The sequence below is a fragment of the Quercus robur genome, chromosome 2 (genome assembly GCF_932294415.1).
Source record: "Quercus robur chromosome 2, dhQueRobu3.1, whole genome shotgun sequence".
Taxonomy (NCBI): domain Eukaryota; kingdom Viridiplantae; phylum Streptophyta; class Magnoliopsida; order Fagales; family Fagaceae; genus Quercus; species Quercus robur.
The window spans coordinates 45974060-45993926 of record NC_065535.1 but is presented as its reverse complement, the minus strand read 5'-3'; the positions used below and the strand labels follow the sequence as shown (position 1 = coordinate 45993926).

General features: G+C 35.6%; 1 protein-coding gene across 2 annotated transcripts; it reads right to left on the bottom strand.

The window, feature by feature from the left end:
- Nucleotides 1-5032: 5032 nt before the first annotated feature.
- On the bottom strand, nt 5033-10993 carry LOC126713771 (transcription factor bHLH35). 2 transcript variants are annotated; one of them, XR_007651423.1, is made up of 6 exons: nt 10698-10993; nt 10434-10596; nt 9953-10186; nt 9623-9793; nt 5509-5593; nt 5191-5425 (listed from the first exon to the last, which is right to left on the bottom strand). XR_007651423.1 is itself a non-coding variant. In XM_050413633.1 (5 exons), exons 1-5 carry the CDS (start codon nt 10778-10780, stop codon nt 5336-5338), a joined length of 741 nt encoding a protein of 246 aa, XP_050269590.1. In that variant the 5' UTR covers nt 10781-10985; the 3' UTR covers nt 5033-5335. The 2 variants fall into 2 exon arrangements, 1 of the variants encoding a protein (XP_050269590.1); XM_050413633.1 differs by lacking the exon at nt 5509-5593 and having other exon boundaries at nt 5033-5425; nt 10698-10985.
- Between the last annotated feature and the right edge of the window lie 8874 nt (nt 10994-19867).

Genomic DNA, 19867 nt, shown 5'->3' with positions numbered 1-19867 from the left:
AAATGAAGATTTGAAGCGGTGAGTGTGTCCAAAAGACACTAACATGTCACAGTCACGGTGTAACCACAATAACAATGACAACGAGACCCACAGCCCAGAAAACAGCAGGAGAGAGACTTCTAAGCACACTGACTCATGGCAATGATCAGATGATGAAAAGCATGAGGAAGGAGTTAGACAAAGTCAATAATGCCATGAAAGGAAAGACAACAATAAACCTTGACAGCATGATCAAGAAGACAGATTCACCCTTCACTGCCAGTGTTTTGGATGCCCCTTGCCTCCCAAATTCCGTCTCCCACAGCTGGAGGTCTACGATGGCACTAAGGATCCCCTGGATCACATAGGGGCATTCAAGACAATATTGAACCTCCAGCAGACTCCAGACGAGGTGATTTGCAGATCTTTCCCAACAACCCTTAGGGGAGCAGAAAGGGTATGGTTTAGCAAGTTGTCACGTTGTCAATTGCCAACTTTGAGTAGTTGAGTGACTTTATCGTCTGACATTTCATTGGGGGCCAACGCCATAAAAGGCCCACCTTATACCTGCTGACTGTAAATCAACAAGGAGAAACCTTAAGGGAATATGTGAAATGCTTTAACAAGGCAATGTAGAAAATTGACGAGGCAGATGATCAGGTAATAATGATGACCTTCCAAGTGGGGTTGAACAATCCTGACCTCGTCTTCTCCCTAGGGAAGACCCCACCAACCTCGATGACAAATCTATTGTTCAAAGCTCAGAAATATATGAATGGAGAAGACACACTAACTGCAAAGGGATTGGTGGGCAAACGGAAGAAAGAAGAAAATGTTGAGTCATAGAGCAAGAAGAGGGATTGCTACACCAAGGCCAGTAAAAGTAGTCTGAAAGCACCATCGAAGAAAAAGTTGAATTTCACTCCTTTACTAATGCCTGTGGACAAAATCCTCATGTAGATAAAGGATGATCCTGCTCTGAAGTGGCCCAAATCACTGAGTTTATCCTCAAAACAAAGAGATCCAAAGAAGTATTGTCGTTTTCACAAGGATTATAGTCATTACATTGACAAATGTCAGGACTTGAAAGAGAAGATAGAGGAGTTAATCTAGAGAGGGAAACTCCAAAAATTTGTCTAGAAAGACTATCAGTCTCGCCACCGGATGGAAGAGAATTCTAATGATGACCAAAAAGAAGATGAGCGGGACTGTCCTAAAAAGGTCATGGGAGAAATAAGGATGATAATTGGAGGACTGGTTGCAGGGGGGTCATACAAGTCTTTGAGAAAGGCAGTTTAGAGACAATTCAATAGTGTTCATATAAAGCACCCAATAGCCAAACATCATCGCTCTGGAGACGAAGACATTGTTTTCTCTGAACGAGATGTAAGGGAGTTAGGCAGCCACATGATGACCCCCTCATAATCATGCTGACCATCGAAGGGTACAATACTATGAGGGTTTTGGTAGATAACGGAAGCTCGGTGCATGTGATGTACATGACGGCGTTCCAATAGATGAAGTTGGATTCAAAACACCTCAAACCTTTTGGATCTCCTTTAGTCAGTTTTAGTAGGGACAGCGTATTTCCAAAAGGTATCATTTCCGTATTGATTATAGTAAGGACTCACCCAGCACAAGTAACAAAGGAGGTAGAATTTCTAATCGTTGACTGCCTTACATCTTATAATATGATTTTAGGATAACCAACTCTTAATTGCCTCAAGACCGCAGCTTCTACATACTGCCTAAAGGTGTAATTCCCAACCCTTAAAAGGATTGGAGAAATCTGTGGAGACCAAATTTTAGCCAGGGAATGTTACCAAGTAGCACTAGCGTCCAAAGAAAATCATACCTAGATGGTGGAGAAAGAGCCTCCTAAACCTATAGAAGAGGCGGAGAATGTAGAGTTGGTGGAAGGAGATCCTTCTAAAACTACCAAGGTAGGGAAGGAGCTCTAACCATCCTTAAAGGATGAAGTGGTGAAGTTCTTGAAAAGGAACCTGGATGTCTTTGCATGGAACCATGAAGATATGCTAGGGATTGACGGAGATGTGATAGAGCATTGCCTTAATGTCGACCCAATGAAGAAGCCCGTCCAATAGAAACAATGGGTATTTGCCCCAGAGCGAAATAAAGCAGTTATGGAAGAGGTAGAGAAGCTCTTGACTGTAGGATTTATTCGAGAGGTTTACTACCCTAAATGACTAGCCAACGTCGTCATGGTAAAAAAGTCCAATGGAAAGTGGAGAATGTGTGCGGACTTCATGGACTTAAATAATGCATACCCGAGAGACAGTTTTCCCCTTCCTAGGATTGACTAGCTCGTTGATTCAACAGCTGGCCATGAATTAATAACCTTCATGGATGCTTTTTTAGGTTATAACTAGATCCTCATGAATAAGGAAGACGAAGAGAAAAATGCATTTGTGACCAGCCAGGGCCTGTACTGTTACAAAATCATGCCATTTGGATTGAAGAACATAGGTGCCATGTACTAGAGACTAGTAAACCAAATGTTCAACAAGCAAATAGGTAGGAATATGGAGGTCTATGTGGATGACATGCTTGTAAAGCAAAAACTCACCTTGACAACCTCCAGGAGACATTCGGTACTTTGAGAAGATACAGAATGAAGCTCAACCATGCCAAGTGTGTTTTTGGAGTCTCGTCAGGGAAATTCCTCGGTTTCATGGTCTCTCAATGAGGAATTGAGGCGAATCCAAAAAAGGTGAAAGCTATACTTGACATGACTTCTCCAAGGATAGTAAAGGAGGTGCAAAAGTTGACAGGACAGATCGCAGCATTGAATAGGTTCGTCTTGAAGGCCACTGATAATTGTCTCCCTTTCTTCAAAACTCTTAAGCAGGCCTTCCAATGGACATATGAGTGTGAAACAGCCTTCTAGAGCCTTAAGGAGTATTTGGCTAAACCCCCACTCTTAAGCCCGTTAGTAGAAGGAGAAGATCTATTTTTTGTATTAGGTTGTATCATAAACGGATGTCAGCTCGGCCTTGATTCGTGAAGAGTCCAGGGTGCAGCAACTTGTTTACTACACTAACCAAGCTTTTTAGGGAGTCGAAATGAAGTACCCACGAATAGAAAAAATGGCCTTCTCCTTGATCGTCGCTTCAAGAAAGCTTCGTCCATATTTCCAAGCTCACACTATCATGGTGATGACGGATCAGCCAATTCGGAAAAGCCATGAGCAAACTCGATGCAGCAGGACGCATGGTCTAGTGAGCGATTGAACTAAGCCAGTTTGATATTGAATACAGGCTGAGGACAGCGATCAAAGCCTAGACATTAGCAGATTTTATCGCTGAATTCACCCTTCTAGACCCATATCTAGAAGTAGAATACTGGACAATATGTGCAGACAGTTCATTTGTCGCAGGTCTTGGAGGCGTCGATGTAATTATAACCTTAACTGAGAGGAACGTCCTTAAATATAGGGTTCAACTCCAATTCCCAACGATGAGCAATGAAGCAGAGTATGAAGCGATCCTCACCAGCTTGAGGATTGCAAAAGCTCTAGGAGTCAAGAACTTGAAGCTAAGAATTGATTCCAAGCTAATTGTTGGGCAAATAACCAACGAGTATGAAGCAAAAGAGGAAAGAATGAAGAGGTATCTGAAGCTAACAAACCAGTGACGAGTAGCGATAAGTGGTCGTCCAAACGAGTGACATCATTATGGACGAACGTAAAGCGCATTGATCTCAGAGGTAAACTCAGCAATTAATGGCGAATGATGAATGGATATGTAGCCATTACCGCCGTCCTCTTCCAACTAGTTGCATGATCGTTACAGACCTTAAATATTAATGATTAAATGGTCATTACTGAGCCATTAAATCCACCACCTTAGGTGCAATGTAAGGTTAAGCCAATAGGCTAAGCATTTAATCTCAATTGGGCTATATAAAGCCAGAAGAAACAAGTAAGTGCATTATGATTACACACAAAACTACTCTACAGATTATTGATTTCTAAAGAGTCTTAAGCTAACTTAAGCATCAGAGGGTCTTTGGCAGGCCCTAAATCGGTGCCATTATTTACATTCAGGGACGGAGCCAGAACTTTGAGTTAGGGGGGCGATTTTACTGTTGGTTTTGTGCGGCGGTTTCAACCTCTGATTTTGCTACTTAGTTGCTGAGATTTTTTTATATTTTTATTTTTTTGTAGGTAAGAACAAAATTATTTTTGCTTATAATTTTTTAAAAGACAAGGTTATTTATTTTGGATAAAATTAGTTAATTTGTAGTTTTACTGGTAATTTTTGTTGTTGAGCTATTTTTTTTAGGCTTGTATATTTTGTTTGGATTTTGGATCTATATATTTTTTTATGGTCTTTAAAATAAGGAAAATCCTAGAGCTACAAGTTTTTTTTAGAAATTACTGATGTGATAAGTGATTAATGGTAAGTAAAAAAATTATGTGAGTGCTGTACCCGTATGCGAACCAATAAGAATTTGCTACCATAATAGTTTGTAAAAATGTTATAAAAAAGTTTGTGAGTATAACATTACTCTTAAAAAAATAAATGATATTGCTAAAGGGAAACAAAATATAATTTTATAGAACAAAATTGCTAAAATTAGTACACATATATATAATAATATTTAAAAAAAAAAAAAAAATTAGGGGGGACAATGGTTCCGTCCCTGTTTACATTGTGTTCTCTCTTAAACAGGAATGCTCATCGTCCACTGGTACAAACGAGAAACATACTAATGAGACGAAATCTCGTTTTATAAGGTTCCATAAAACATCATTAATGTACTGATTAGAAAAGATTATTAGGTTGATGCAACAAGCTTCTAGTTCTTGGATTTAGATTTTTTCAACTTTCAAAAATAAAATTATCCTCCTCAAAGAAAATGCCATTCTCTTACTTATGGTAAAGAAAACGAAACTGGAAAATAAAAAAATAAAAACCAAAAAATTTGATGATAATGAACATTTGATATGTAGACATTTCCTAAATTCTAAAATGGATTCCAATAATTTGACTCGTTGAAAATTGAACTAATTTCATACGATTCGAAAAGCAATGGGAAACGGCAAACAAAATTTTATTTCCAAGGATAGTTCAAAAGGCAACTTTAATCGGACAAGAAGTTATTCTAGTATTGAAAAACAAGTTGACAACATATAATTATTTCAGATGGCGGAGTTAACTAAAAACTAGGTAGCTTTCCCCTAAGAAACAACACCAAAGACTCTTCATCAAGGAAAACAATGACTAAATTTAAAACCCCAACAAAGAGTTGACTAAATCTTCATGAAAACATGAAAAGGACATAGTGACCAAACATCCCACCAATAGAGGATTCAAACTTCAGTCCCACGTCATTAGATGCTCATAGGGCTTTGTGGATCATTGAGAGCCGCAATAGCTGTTTCGATCCTTATCTTCAAATGATCTTTCTCCTCTTCATCTGCCTGCAAAACATATAGAATGTTAGCAAATAGCAATGAGCTCTACTTCTCAAATTACATCAAGTGGAGGAAAAAAAGCGCTATACTAAGTCACTGGCCATCATCTATGTGCCTTGTACACATCATGAATATCACTTTGTTCTTGATTTAGCTCTCGACCGCTGTATTTATCTGGTAAAGATAGAATAGTACGGATTAGAACACCAGCATTTTCTTTTGGAAGCATTTCAGGTAGTGGATTCAGTCCTTGATTGACGTGGCTTTTACGCCCAAGACATAACCACATATGAGCATTGCCTAGTAGAGTTACAATGGTTCTATTTGGTACAAATTTTTCAAAGGATTGATTACTCCTTTCATCAAATCTTGGAAAAGGGAAGGGATTGTGTTTTGTGGGTGCGTATTGAGAAAAAATTATTTAGTACTCGCAGTGTACGATATGATTCTTTCCTTTTTTCACATAAATGATGAACCTCACAACTAATATAATTTATCGAACCAACTATTATGTAAGAATAGAAAATACCAAATCGATGAACTTTTGGAATACTGAATTTTTACTCGCGTGAGGACCATCAAGATGAAGAAGATTCAAGAAGAAGAAGTAAAAGAGCGACATGAAAACCAAATCCTAAAAACAAAATATTTAGAGTTGAATATTTTATAATAGTTGTAGTGCTTGGAAGATGTCGGCCATTGACCTTATTTTAGACTTCTAAAAAAACTCTAGCTTTGGAACAATAATTGATTGATAATAGTTTTTTTCCCCCCTTAATTTTGAGTTGATTATGAAAGTACTAGAAGATTTGGACAGAAACGGGAAAATGACCACAATAAAAACTGGTTCTTATCCGTGGATAAACGGGAAGAACAAAATGTGCAACCAAAACCTTCAAAATTTTCATTTTAGAATCATAACTAGTACCGATTGACAAGTGACATAAACCATTTTATTGAATTGGCCCCCATTAGAAAATTTGTCAGATCTGCTTTGCAAGTTGCAACCAACAAAACAATAGAAACATGATGATATGAAACTTAAAGAATTAAAAATTGAGGAACACCGAATTTTCGGCTTCATTCATGAATAGAAAAGCTTAGTTGTTCCCATAAAAAAAAAAAAAATAAAAAAAAAAAAGAAGAAAAGCTTTAGTTGTTTTCCATTAAAAAAAAAAAATTGGAGAAGCTTAGGTTTTTTTTTTTTTTTTTTTTTTTTTTTTTTTTTTTTTTTCTCTTGTGGTAATAAAAAATTGAAGCTATTCTTAAACCTTCTTCCAGATAAGGAATTGACTCTACTAACCTAGGTTTTTTTTTTTTTTTTTTTTTCATGTAATTATTCTTTGATATTTTTACTAAGTTTTACTGCAGAGAAGTGCTGAAACTTTTGGTGCCCACTCCATTATAAAGCATCAAATAATTTTTGATCTCTTCTGTCACTAAACTTAACTTTCACAAAAAAAAAAAAAAAACCTAAACTTAACAACTTGTCAGTATATATAGTAAATACTTATAGGCTCCGAAATCGAAATGCAAAGAAAGTAAACGTGACTAATTAAAAGACCTAGCTAGCTCCAAACTAACAGTGAAAAATTAAAGCTCGTGGGAATTGTGTTTTTGATGAAATCGCATGGGAAATAAATATCAAAATGGAAACACGTGCAAATTTTCAATTTTGCCACGAGATTTGCAAAAGAATTTCGTTCCTTTGGGTTGAAGCTTCAAGGAAACAAGAATGGCATTGGCAGCACTCGGGATTTGATTTGCGGGAAACTTTGACCCATAAGAGAAACATGTTAGTATTTGGTATTCAAAATTCAAGCAGTACTAGTAGAGAGAGTCATGGAAGTGGAACCCAGTGATGTTGCATAGTGGGAGACGACACGACAGACATATGCATGTGATGTTGCTTTCACAATGGCGGACCAATTTCTTTAATTCTTGGGTCTACTCTAGTTTTATTCACCCAATTACTATAAGCTTCAAGCTCATACATGATACAACAACACTACTCGGCTACAGTTTTACTGAATCCATCTCATTAAACTTCTTTTCTTTTTTTCTTTTTTTCTTTTTTCATGACCACGCAAAAATAACAATAATTGTTTTAGTTTTCTTTCTATTGCTTCAATTTTTGTCTTTCATCAATCTATATAAATAATAGAACTCCTACCCTACTCTCTAAAACAACCGATGTCAATACCTAAAAAATAGGAGTTCTGCTACAATCACCGAATGATACTTCACTACGCTCCGTTTATCCAAAAACAGATAATTCACTTAATTGGCTCCACTATAATAATACAAAGCAAAATGGATGTGTGAAAATTTGGATACAAAATTGTGTTGTGAAATGTTTTCAGATGCTATAACAGTCCAAATCCAAATCCTACTAACTAGACTAGGCCCATTAAGGAAACCCAATTAATACTAGATTAGAAATTTAATTAGGGTCTATTGAAATCTTACATTTAATTTAACCCATTTTAAATCAATCTTCAATTCATGAAAAAAGGAAAATCTAATTGGATGATGGCATGATACATGAATACACAAAAAAAAAAAAAAAAAAAAAAAAAAAAAAAAAAAATTTAAGTGGACGGACAAATGATGATAGTGTCGTTTTATTTTTTATTTTAAACAAGATTTCAACTTAAGATGTACATATAGTGCCAACTGCCAACCCTATCCAGTTACAGTATCCACTCTTCTACAAGCACGACTCAAGCATGTCCTTAATTTCTCGTCTCGAATTGGAAAACAATGTCTAGTGATTTCGATAGCAATCTAATCCAACTCAAATAAAAAAAAAAGAGTAGGAAAAAAAATCTAGCTAGCATGAGTACTTACTGACTGTGTCTTTAATTATGCCACATTTAAATTCACAGAAAAGAATGGAAATTTATTAGGATCCAATTAGCCCCAAGTATTTCCTTGGTCTCAGTCCCACTGAAGCTCATGGGAAGGGAGAGGAGACTTTTGGTTTTTATTTAATCGGGAGGATGGGTGAGGAGAATTGAAAATCAGAAGATTCAAAACCAATATATAAACTATAAACTATTTACGAGGAGCCTATATCTAAGTTAACACTTCCGGAAACTGTAAATATACAAATAAATAAAGCGTATGCAATGTAGGATTCATTTGTGGTTAAAGTGGCTATCTTTATCTTATCTTATGGGGTCCTTCCCTCAGAATCTGGATTACGCAACTCATCATTTCCCTAAAATACCATATCACAATCACATAATGGATGATCCACTTTATTAAAGTGTGGTCTATCAGTTTTCAATCCCATAGACCCCACTCTTTCAGCTGTTTCATTTCTTTTCCTATCTCTCTGCGTAATATACTAATATTCCCTAATCAAACAATTAATTTTGATCAAACTAACACAAGGTATCCAACCACTACTATTGTCAATTATTCTTGTTTTCTTAGATAAACACATAGATAGATCATAAACCTAAAGATTAAATTTTATTACAATATTTAATTTCGTTAATACAATTCTAGCAGCCAATCCACCTTTTATGATATTTTTAACCAGAAAATTGCTATGTTTATGACATTTTCACAATAAATTCAATATGCCATGTTATTATTAGTTGTTATTAGTGGGAAAAAATAGAAGAAGTAATTTTAGTGGTGGGTTTAAATTGAAATCAATAATTACTTACCATTTAAAATTTGTTATAAACGTGTTGTAAAAATAGAGATATTATAGAATTTTTCATTCTCTTGTAATTTTAAATAATCTTACACTATTTAATAAATTTTTATTATATTAATATTTTGAACATTTTATCATTACATTATATGTTCTTTAAATTTATAAAACACAAGTTAAATTTCAAGCTAATCAATGATTATTTACTATTTAATTTTTAATACATATATATATAATTTTTAAATTAAAATAAAAAAATAAAAAATTATTAGTTTAAATATGAAAGATAAAAAAAAGAAAATATGATGTAATAATAAATTTGTGAAAATTTGCATTCCATAAAAAGAATTATTAAAAGGTGTAATATTTATATATATAAAATCCTTACACGCTTGCGTGGATAGCAAATCACTAGTTTGTTATGCTAAATGATCAAAATTTGCTATTCAAAAAAAAAAAAAAAAAAAAAAGATCAAAATTTGGAATATTAAAAGAGAGAGAGAGAGAGTTAAAAGCAAGGAAAAAGGACTAACCTCCACGAAGACTGTTTTGACAAGCCTCCCAGAAAAAGCGGTGATGTTTGCAGTAATAATTTTGAGCTTTAAAGATTCAAAGACCTCACAAAGTTTCACCATCGTATCTGTCCTTTTACTACATGTTAGACTCACCACCACAGTTTTCTCTCCCATGTAAGTAGCTCTGAGCTGCACCCCATTAATTATTTTGACCAAAAGTATCAATAATAATAATAATAATAATATATATCAAATCCAAAGTTAAATTATTTACTAGTATAAATAAGAACACGTTTTGTCTTTATGCGAATATATGAGAGAGAGAGAGAGAGAGAGAGTTGTACTCACTTCTAGGACTTCAATAGGGGAAATTCTTGAACCCCCAGAATCATAAAATTGGTCAGTTTTCTTTTTCTTTGATCTCAACAAGACAGGTAACTCCAGATCATCAAAGTCATAACCGGGATTTTTCTTCAATTTCCCGGATTCAAGATCCATTATCTCAGCTTGGATTCTTTTTTCTTGGTCGTGCAGCTCTTGGATATAGTCAATTGCGTCCTTGATTATCGATGCCTTATCCATCTATATAAAAATGTCAACCAAAGGATGGAAAATTAAATAAATAAAATTACAGAAGAAAATGGTGCACATTAGCAAGGTGATAAACCGATCGATGATCATAATCATTATTGCCAGTGCACGATAGCATACATAAGAACTACTAGTTTTAATTAATTAATTAATAAATAATTTAAAGTAGAGTGCATGTGTAGGTGTAGGTGTAGGTGTAGGTGTAGGTGTAGTTTAATTAATGGATGGAGGTACTGACCTTGCTAATATTGGGGACCACCGCTCTAAGTGCAAAGAGTCTTTCATTCAGCTTCTTCCTCCTATTCCTCTCTGACACAATGTTCTTTGAAGCTGCCGATGATGCTGCCCCATCTGGTGAGCTCGAATCATAGTACCCAGAAAAAGCCTCATCCAATCCCCAACTGCCATATCAAAATTAATTAATTAATTAATTAATTGTTGCTATTTGAAATTGAACGAGCAAAAAACCACACAGATATAGTTAAAAGAGTATAGATGATACCTATCAAGCTCTTCAGTTTGGAGGAACATATTGGTTTCCCAATAATGTTTGTATTGTTTATATTCTTCACTCATATTCTCCATATATGCCTTTGTGCTGTCGTGGGAGGATAGAATACAACAAGTAGTATTAATAGAAAGAGAGGGAGAGTGGGAATGAATGATTAATTATGATGCTTTCTTGAAATGGAGGTTTCTAGGCTTAAAATATATATATATATATATATTTTTCCTTTTTTTCTTTGCTGAGCTCTAAATTGGGCATTTATAGTTGGGGAAAGACTGGGTTTCTTCAGTTCCACGTGGGAAAGGCAAATTCTTCTTTCTATGTTTAATGGTTGCTTCCTAGAAAGATCATTAACCGTCCATTTGAGTCTCAGATGTAAAACATTTTGGTCTACAGGGCCGCGTAAAGACATTTTTACCAAAGAATAATATATATATATCTTTGTTCCAACACGCCTAGTGTGGAGCGTGTGTTGTACGCTCCTAATAATTGGATTTGGGGGTTGCTCTCAACTTCTCCTTTGTCTTTCGATTTGGTTGTTGGGTGAAATCAGCAAAAAAGGTGAGTGCCACACACGCTGTTGCGTGAGACTTCGTATTGTCTTTATAACAAACTTATAAGGTTTTCAATGGATAGGGGTGCTTAATTGTTTTTCTAAGCCGCAAATTTGTCGTATCAGGGCCGTTGCTTTAGCATCTTTTATCTTATATAAATATTACCTCGCTCCAAGTGAAGATGCTTCGCAGTTTGCTCAATGTAAATAGAGTTCTTTTTCCCGGTCGGAGTACAGCGATGACCCAGACCAAAAGTTAAAAAAGAGGGTCAAAGTTTTGTTGTTCTACCAATTTCAATGGTCATTCATAAAGTATTGCATCTCATACAATATTCTAGATTTCTAAGTATTGCATTGCATGAGATTCTAGTTTTACTCCTACCCCTTTATCTATCAAATTATCAAAAAAAAAAAAAAAAAAAACCCAAAATTCATTATGGCCTAACAATAATTTTCTTAAAAACAAATTCTCAATATAATAGACCTTTATAACGTTATAGAGTTTTTAATAATGCGCGCGCACACACATATATATATATATATATATAAAACCGAAACCTCTTAAACTCTCACAATTTTCCATGTCAGTACAATATTTAAATAAAATCGAAACCTCTGAAACTCTCATAATTTTCCACATCAGCATAATATTTAAATAAAATTATTTTTGTTTAGTTCAAACTTAACAATGAGTGAAATTCCATCTCTCTACTAAGTCCAACTTAAACTCAAACTCATCATTTTTTTTATCATTTTTTAAAAATTATTTTTTTAGTCCAAATTTAACAAGGAATGAAACTCTATATCTCTAACAAGTCCAACTTAAACTCAAACTCATCATTATCATTTTAAAAAAAAAAAAATTATTTTTGTTTATCCAAACTTAACAATGTATGAAACTCTATCTTTCTAACAAGTTTAATTTAAACTCAAACTCAAACGTTAATAAAAAAGGAAAAAAAAAAAGAATAAATCCTATATTAAGATTATCCAAAACATGGCTTTATTTGGATAAATATAAAAGTCATCAACTATTGATAAAGTTCAACTTCTTAGGATAATAGAAGAATTCTACTGCAACTTCTTATACAACAACGTAGTAATTAAGATACTTGGTAGGCATCATTATCATTTTTTTAAAACAAAATTATTTTTGTTTAGTCCAAACTTAATAAGGAGTGAAACTCTATCTCTCTAATAAGTCCAGCTTAAATTCAAATTTTGCGAGGTTAATCATGAACACTACAAAAAACAATGCAAACCCCAATATTTTTTTTTTCTTTTTTTAAAGGCAAGTAAAGGTTTGAGCTCTTTTTATGTTATTTTCTTCTCCTCTACTTTGTTAATATATATATATATATATATATATATATATATATATATATATTATGGTTTTTCATATATTTTTTAAAATGTAATTTTTGTACATGATCTACCAAACTCTCTTTAGCCCCTTTTTTACAAGATAAAAAAGCTTGCAATAATTGAAATTATTCCTTTGAATGTAACCTATCTTTTTTTTTTTTTTATTTCTCTATTGTTTAGTCATATATATTTTGTTTTGTTTCAATAATTTCTAAGAGGTGAATAATCTGATTCTCTAATATTTTTTGGTCTTTCAACCAATGGCTTCTTCATCAAATTGTAACATGAATTGAAGTCATACAAGAGCAAATCATGCAACGATGTAGTTTCTTAATCAATTTAAGATTTTATAAAATTATTTTAGTCTACCTCATAAATAGGTAGGTTCCCATGCATAGTACGGGTTATGTAAGGTTGAATTTAATCAACCATGTGTTGGCTTTATTCCGTGACAAATTTGCTTGTAATACAGCACTTAGAAACCCTGTATTTATGTGGGAATCATGTAAGGGTAGTGTGTGAGAGAGTGTGAAGAAATGCTCAAGACTGTGCAGTGAAGCAGGGACTCGCGGCTTGATCTCGCGGGAGGCTCGTGGCTTGTAAGCCACCAAAAGTTGCATACGCGCAGAGCATGCAGGGGAGCTGAACAGTCACGCCAGCTGGAGTACTACAGGACAAAAATCCAGACTGGCCATTTAACTAGCTCGCGGCTTGAACTCGCGACTCAGTTAAGTCGCGAGGTCAAGTCGCTAGCCAGCCTTGTTTTTGGAAAAACTGACTCTTCGCATTCCATTCTCACACCAGTATAAATACCCCTCATTCCCACAAAATATGTGTGGCTATTCAGAAAGAAAAACCCTAAGAGAGGTTTCTTCAAAACACCCACCCAATTAGAGAGAGCTACTTATTCTTAGAGAGAAATCTTTGTAGTCTCTTCTCATTCCCTCTCTCATTGTCATACCTATTGAGAGGAGATTTCTATCCAAATACTACCCACACCCATTTAGAGTGTTGAGTGTTTTTGGAGCTTTGGGAAGCATTGGAAGATGCCAAGGATGGCGGATGCTATGGTCAAGTAGCGGAATCCGGTAAGCTAGAAAAGAAAAAGGTTCGGCGCAACCTCGTTGGAGCAAGAAGTTTGGAGGGCTTAGGTACATCGGGTAGATTAGGCTTGGAGGGTCTATTGCTGTTCATGTATCCCAACTACATTTTCTAGTAGATTATTGACCGTTTGGAGGGCGGCGGAAAGGTTTTACGCCGAGGGCTTCGGTTTCCTCTTCGATAACACATCGTGTGTTGTCCTTGTGTTTGCATCTCTCTTCCCTTTATCTTTGCCTTTTATTTTCTACTGTGGATGTGATTTATAATTGGCTTAGATTGATTACCAATTCTGTTTATAGCTTATGTTCATTTTCCGCACACTAGTTGTTTGTCATAAAGCTTGAATTGGTTATTTTGTTTTTGGGGGTCTAAACGTTCAAGGGTGTTTTATACACATATTTGAACTTTCAATTGGTATCAGAGTGGGTACACTTGTTTTGGTTTTATTATCTAAGTGTGATCCTTGACCCCTTGTGTGTTTTGCCATGGATAATGCTTTGTATGCTTCTATGGATATTGTTGATTGTAACATGCCATGTGTTTGTGAAAATGCCTCTATGAGTGTTAATCCTCATAATTGTGATGACATGTTACTTGAATCTATGGGTGTTGTTGACAAACTCTTGAAGAAAGGAGCTAAGAAGTTTCAAAAGAATTTGAGCAAGTTAGTTTATGAAAAGGATGATTTGATTGCTAAACTCAATGAATCCAACAAATTGGTTGAGAAATATAAGAATCTTGCTGAAATTTCTCTTGAAAAGCTAAAAGAGTTTGAATGTTTAAATAAGGACTTGGATGCTAAACTTGTTTTGTCTAACAAACTTGTTGATGATCTTAAATCTGAAAATGAATCTCTTAAGATGCATGCCAAGTGTTTGATTGCTGAACCTGTTGCTAAAATGGAAGAAAATATATGTTGCAATCATGTTGTGGTACCCGATTTTGTGCCTAGTGTGTGTTCTACCTTAAAGGACAAATGGGTGTACATTCCTCCACATAAAAGAAATCAAAAGGTGGAGAGAAAGGCTGTTAAGTCAAAGCCTTCGTTTAGGTCTCAACCTAAGGTTTTGAATGGATCTAAGTTTGTTCCAACTTGCCACCATTGCGGTGTGATTGGTCATATAAGACCTCAATGTCATAAGTTGAAGAGGGAACAAAACCATGTTGCTAGATCCCTTCCCAAAAAACCTAGTGGACCTAAACACATTGTTTGTTACCATTGTGGTGCCTTTGGTCATCTAAGACCTTAATGTTCTAAGTTTCATGCTTTTAAAAGAATCAAAAGAAAAGAAAAACTTGAGCTTTTTGGAAGTTGTGCTAAAAAGAGTAAACCGGTTTTGAGTGAAAATAACATGTTGTTAAAGAAAATGTTTGATGCTCTTAACTCCTTGACTATGTGCATCTCCGGTTCTCATTCTTCCAAGCCTCGTCTCACTTCTCTTGAGACACTCATTCCAAACAATCGTTCCGTTTGGATGAGGAAGGGTTCCTATGGTTGAGCCTTTGCTCTTTTGGTCCTTGATCTAATTCTTTCGATCTTTGTAGGACCCTTTATGCATTAAATGTCATAACTTCATGCATTTTGTGCATCTTGCATTTATTGGTATGCATTGTTTCGTTTTTAATCTTACTTTTATGTTTTCGTTTTGTGTGAGTAAAAATCCAAAACCACATAAAAAGTGAAAAATACAAAAAGTTTGATCGTATTTGTTTGAGCACATATCACATATGAGTTTGGCCTTGTACCTTTGTACAAATGGCTTTGTGCATTTTCGAGCTTAGCTTGTTATTTTTGCACTTATATCTTTGTGGGAAAAATCTTGACATCTTTGTGTGATTGTTGTAAATCGATCTTCAAGCTTGTCATGAATGATTAGTCAATAGTCATGTTGGTTTTGATACTTGCGTAGACTTATGCTTATATCTCTTCCCACTCTTTTATTTTTATTGCTTAAAGAGCTTAATAAATGTAAATCTCAAAATGAAAAGAGATAATGAGCTGCAAAAGCCGTCGCACATACTAGTATTCGACTAGGAAAAAGGGAAAGCGACTTAAATGAAATTGTATGATGCCCAAAAAGCCAAAGGCTTGTTCATCGATTTCAAAATGAGATGTTTTGATTCAAAATGATCAAATGTTATGAATTGTAAAGAAGCCAAATGAAAAGCTTCATCATATGTAATCATTTTCTTGTTGGAGGTCATATATGTTCATTTCTATAATTGAGATAGACTACTTGACTTAGCACTAATTGTGTATAACTTGATTGAATTGATCATTGAAGTTTCACTCTAGACTAAGGACTATTCCACATTTGATACACACACACAACACACATGCCTAATGTTCAATGAATGTCTTATTCATTTGTTAGATTGTACTTGTCTAAATGTGATGTGTGTGTGCTCAATCATATATGGTTCAATCCAAAAAGATTTTTGTTCATTTTATATGTTTTTGGAAGTGATTTTTATCACTCTTTGTGTTCATGTTTAGTATTTACTTTGTTTTTCATTGTTTAACCATGTTCTGTATTGAAAAAACAGGTGTTAGAGTTTTTCGCGGCTCAGCTGGCGACTCGCTAGTCGCGAAACCCCAGTTGCGAGTTCATCCAGAAGTTTTTGGCGACTCACTCGCGGCTTGCTCGCGACTTACTCGCGACTTGCGAAAATTTTCGCAACTGAACCTCGCGACTCGCGAAAATTTTCGCGACTGAACCTCGCGACTCGCCTAGTCGCGAAACGCCCAGAAATAGCTTTTTAAAGGGCTTTTTGTGGGAAACTTGTTTTAAACCTCTCCCATCCTCTCTTAAACCCCTCTTTCAATATTTTTACATCAAAACCCAACCAATTTGAATGGTTTTTCATTCCATTAACATTTCTAAGGTAATTATAAATTCTTTTCATTAATTTTGATCCTTGGATTATGTTTTGGAGAGTTTTGTGCTCTTGGTTGGGATTTTTATTATAGAGGTTGGGAAAACTTAATTTTTGTCAAATTTCTTCATGGGATTGGTTTCTTTTGTTTGTTTTGCATTGGATGTTGGCCCTTTGTAGCAAAAAGAACATGTATTAAGGGTGGATTTCATGATGTTCATGTATTGTTTCACATTATTGTTCATAGTGTGCATGCTAAGTGTTTGATAAAATGCCTCTTAGACATTTTCTCGCTTGTTTGGACTCCGATGAGTACCAAACTTTGGGGTTTCTCATGTTTCCTCATTAGGAACATGTTTGGTTCATTGGTTGTGTTTTTAACACACCTTACCCCACATGTGCATTTTTCTTGCATTAGTCATGCATTGCACTTAGCCACTTCTTGCACACACCTTTGCTACCCTTGTCATGCATTGGTCTATACCTTGCTTCTTCATCCTAGCATGTCATGTCTTTCTTATGCTTTGTAGCATTTTACATTGTCTTAGGTTTGAGCTTCATTTTCTCATTCTTCTCACACCCCTCATGTATCATTAGCATTGTTCGTACCTTCATCTCTTGCCCTCGTTTCTTCTTGACCCTTTGTCTATTCCTGACAAAAAAGGGGAGAGTATACTCTAGAAAGTATACCGGAGTATTTTGTCATTTCTATATGACTCTTGTGCACATCCTTAGGGGGAGAAATTCTATTTCTCATGCACATTTGTAGGGGGAGAGATATTCCATAGGGGAGATGCATATACCAAGGGGGAGAAGACATTGTGTTAACAAGAAAACTTTGTTTTGTTTCTCTTTATGTTTGTTTTCTTGTATTGCATCATGTTTGTGTTTTGGACATGCATATATCCCTTTGCTATTGTGCTCCTTTGAATGCATGTTCGGATGATCATTTTCTTTGCTATGTGATCATTGTAGTCATTTCTATATGACTGTTTTGGTATTTGATCAAGTTGCTCACATGTTTCACATCATGTTTACTTGATCGCAATTTACTTATTACATTATACTTGTCCCTTTATTACTTGCTTTACCTTGAGGGTCTAATGTGTTTTGTGCAAGTGTTTCAGGTTACAAGCATATATGTTCCAAGTGCATCACAGCTTCTCATCATTCTGAAGGGGAGAAATTTTAAGCACTTTTAGTTTATATTGTTTAAGTTTATATTTAGTATTTTGTGCTTTGTACCCATGTGCTTATGTAAGCTTTTAGGGTTAATGTTTTTATGCATATTATGTAGGCTTTATGGTTTGTACCTTGCTTAATGCAGCCTTTTATGCTATGTTGAAATCAGTACTTATATCTAAATGTCTTGCATTTTGATTTATGTACTGTCACTCTTGTGCCCTTGTAGGATTGTTCCTAGATGCATATACCTTGTGTATTATGCATTGGTTGAGTGTTAAGCATACAAGTATCTTGCCTTGTGCTTGTTATCTTGTATGTCCTTGTGTTCATTCCAAGTGTGAATGAGCACTGTGATCACTACCTTGTGGTGTTCACTTGGTTGAGCAAGCCATGGTTTGTTTCTTAACTCCATCTTTGCTTGATCACATATTGCCTGTTTCATATGCATTTCATGTTTTCTGCATACAATGATTATGGTGTATTGTTGTGTTTCAAGAGTTTCATGCTCATATGATTCAAGAGCTTCATAGCTTCTAGATTTAGGTGTAAGTGAGTTTTGCCAATGTTCCCAAACTCACGTTTGAGTCTAGAGTCTGTTTTAGAGTGTTTTGTCACGGAATAGCCAAAGGGGGAGATTGTAAGGTTGAATTTAATCAACCATGTGTTGGCTTTATTCCGTGACAGATTTGCTTGTAATACAGCACTTAGAAACCCTGTATTTAGGTGGGAATCATGTAAGGGTAGTGTGTGAGAAAATGTGAAGAAATGCTCAAGATTGTGCAGTGAAGCAGGGACTTGCGTCTTGATCTTGCGGGAGGCTCGCGGCTTGCAAGCCGCCAAAAGTTGCACACGCGCAGAGCATGCAGGGGAGCTGAACAGTTACACCAGCTGGAGCACTACAGGACAAAAATCCAGACTGGCCATTTAACTAGCTTGCGGCTTGAACTCGCGACTCAGTTAAGTCACGAGGTCAAGTCGCCAATCAGCCCTGTTTTTGGAAAAATTGACTATTCGCATTCCATTCTCACACCAGTATAAATACCCCTCATTCCCACAAAATATGTGTGGCTATTCAGAAAGAAAAACCCTAAGAAAGGTTTCTTCAAAACACCCACCCAATTAGAGAGAGCTACGTATTCTTAGAGAGAAATCTTTGTAGTCTCTTCTCATTCCCTCTCTCATTGTCATACCTATTGAGAGGAGATTTCTATCCAAACACTACCCACACCCATTTAGAGTGTTGAGTGTTTTTGGAGCTTTGGGAAGCATTGGAAGATGCCAAGGATGGCGGATGCTATGGTCAAGTAGCGGAATCCGGTAAGCTAGAAAAGAAAAAAGTTCGGCGCAACCTCGTTGGAACAAGAAGCTTGGAAGGCTTAGGTACATCGGGTAAATTAGGCTTGGAGGGTCTATTGCTGTTCATGTATCCCAACTACATTTTCTAGTGGATTATTGACCGCTTGGAGGGTGGCGGAGAGGTTTTACGCCGAGGGCTTCGATTTCCTCTTCGATAACACATCGTGTGTTGTCCTTGTGTTTGCATCTCTCTTCCCTTTATCTTTGCCTTTTATTTTCTACTGTGGATGTGATTTATAATTGGCTTAGATTGATTTCCAATTCTGTTTATAGCTTATGTTCATTTTCCGCACACTAGTTGTTTGTCATAAAGCTTGAATTGGTTATTTTGTTTTTGGGGGTCAAGGCAAGAGCCTCACTAGAACAAGTAGAGATAGAGATGGAAGACAAAAGATGCAAGCCACCGAGAAGTTTGAGGAAAGAACCCCAGATGGACACCACACATATGTATCATTTTTAAGCTCGTAAGAGCACCATGTTTGTTTGGTTGATGGTTGCTGCCATTAGGCATGTTTGTTTTTCTTTTTTTATTGACTTTAGGATAATGAGTCACTCGCCTTTTGCTTGCAATTGGAAAAATAGGTTATGGGATAGTAAACCTGTCGTTGCTCATTTTCTAAGCAACAAAGGTGGGAATTCGGACATACGAATCTCACGTAACTCTACAAAGTTGCATCCTGCCCCATGTATGCGTGTTGTATGCCATGTGTGTGGGTTAGGCCAGAGC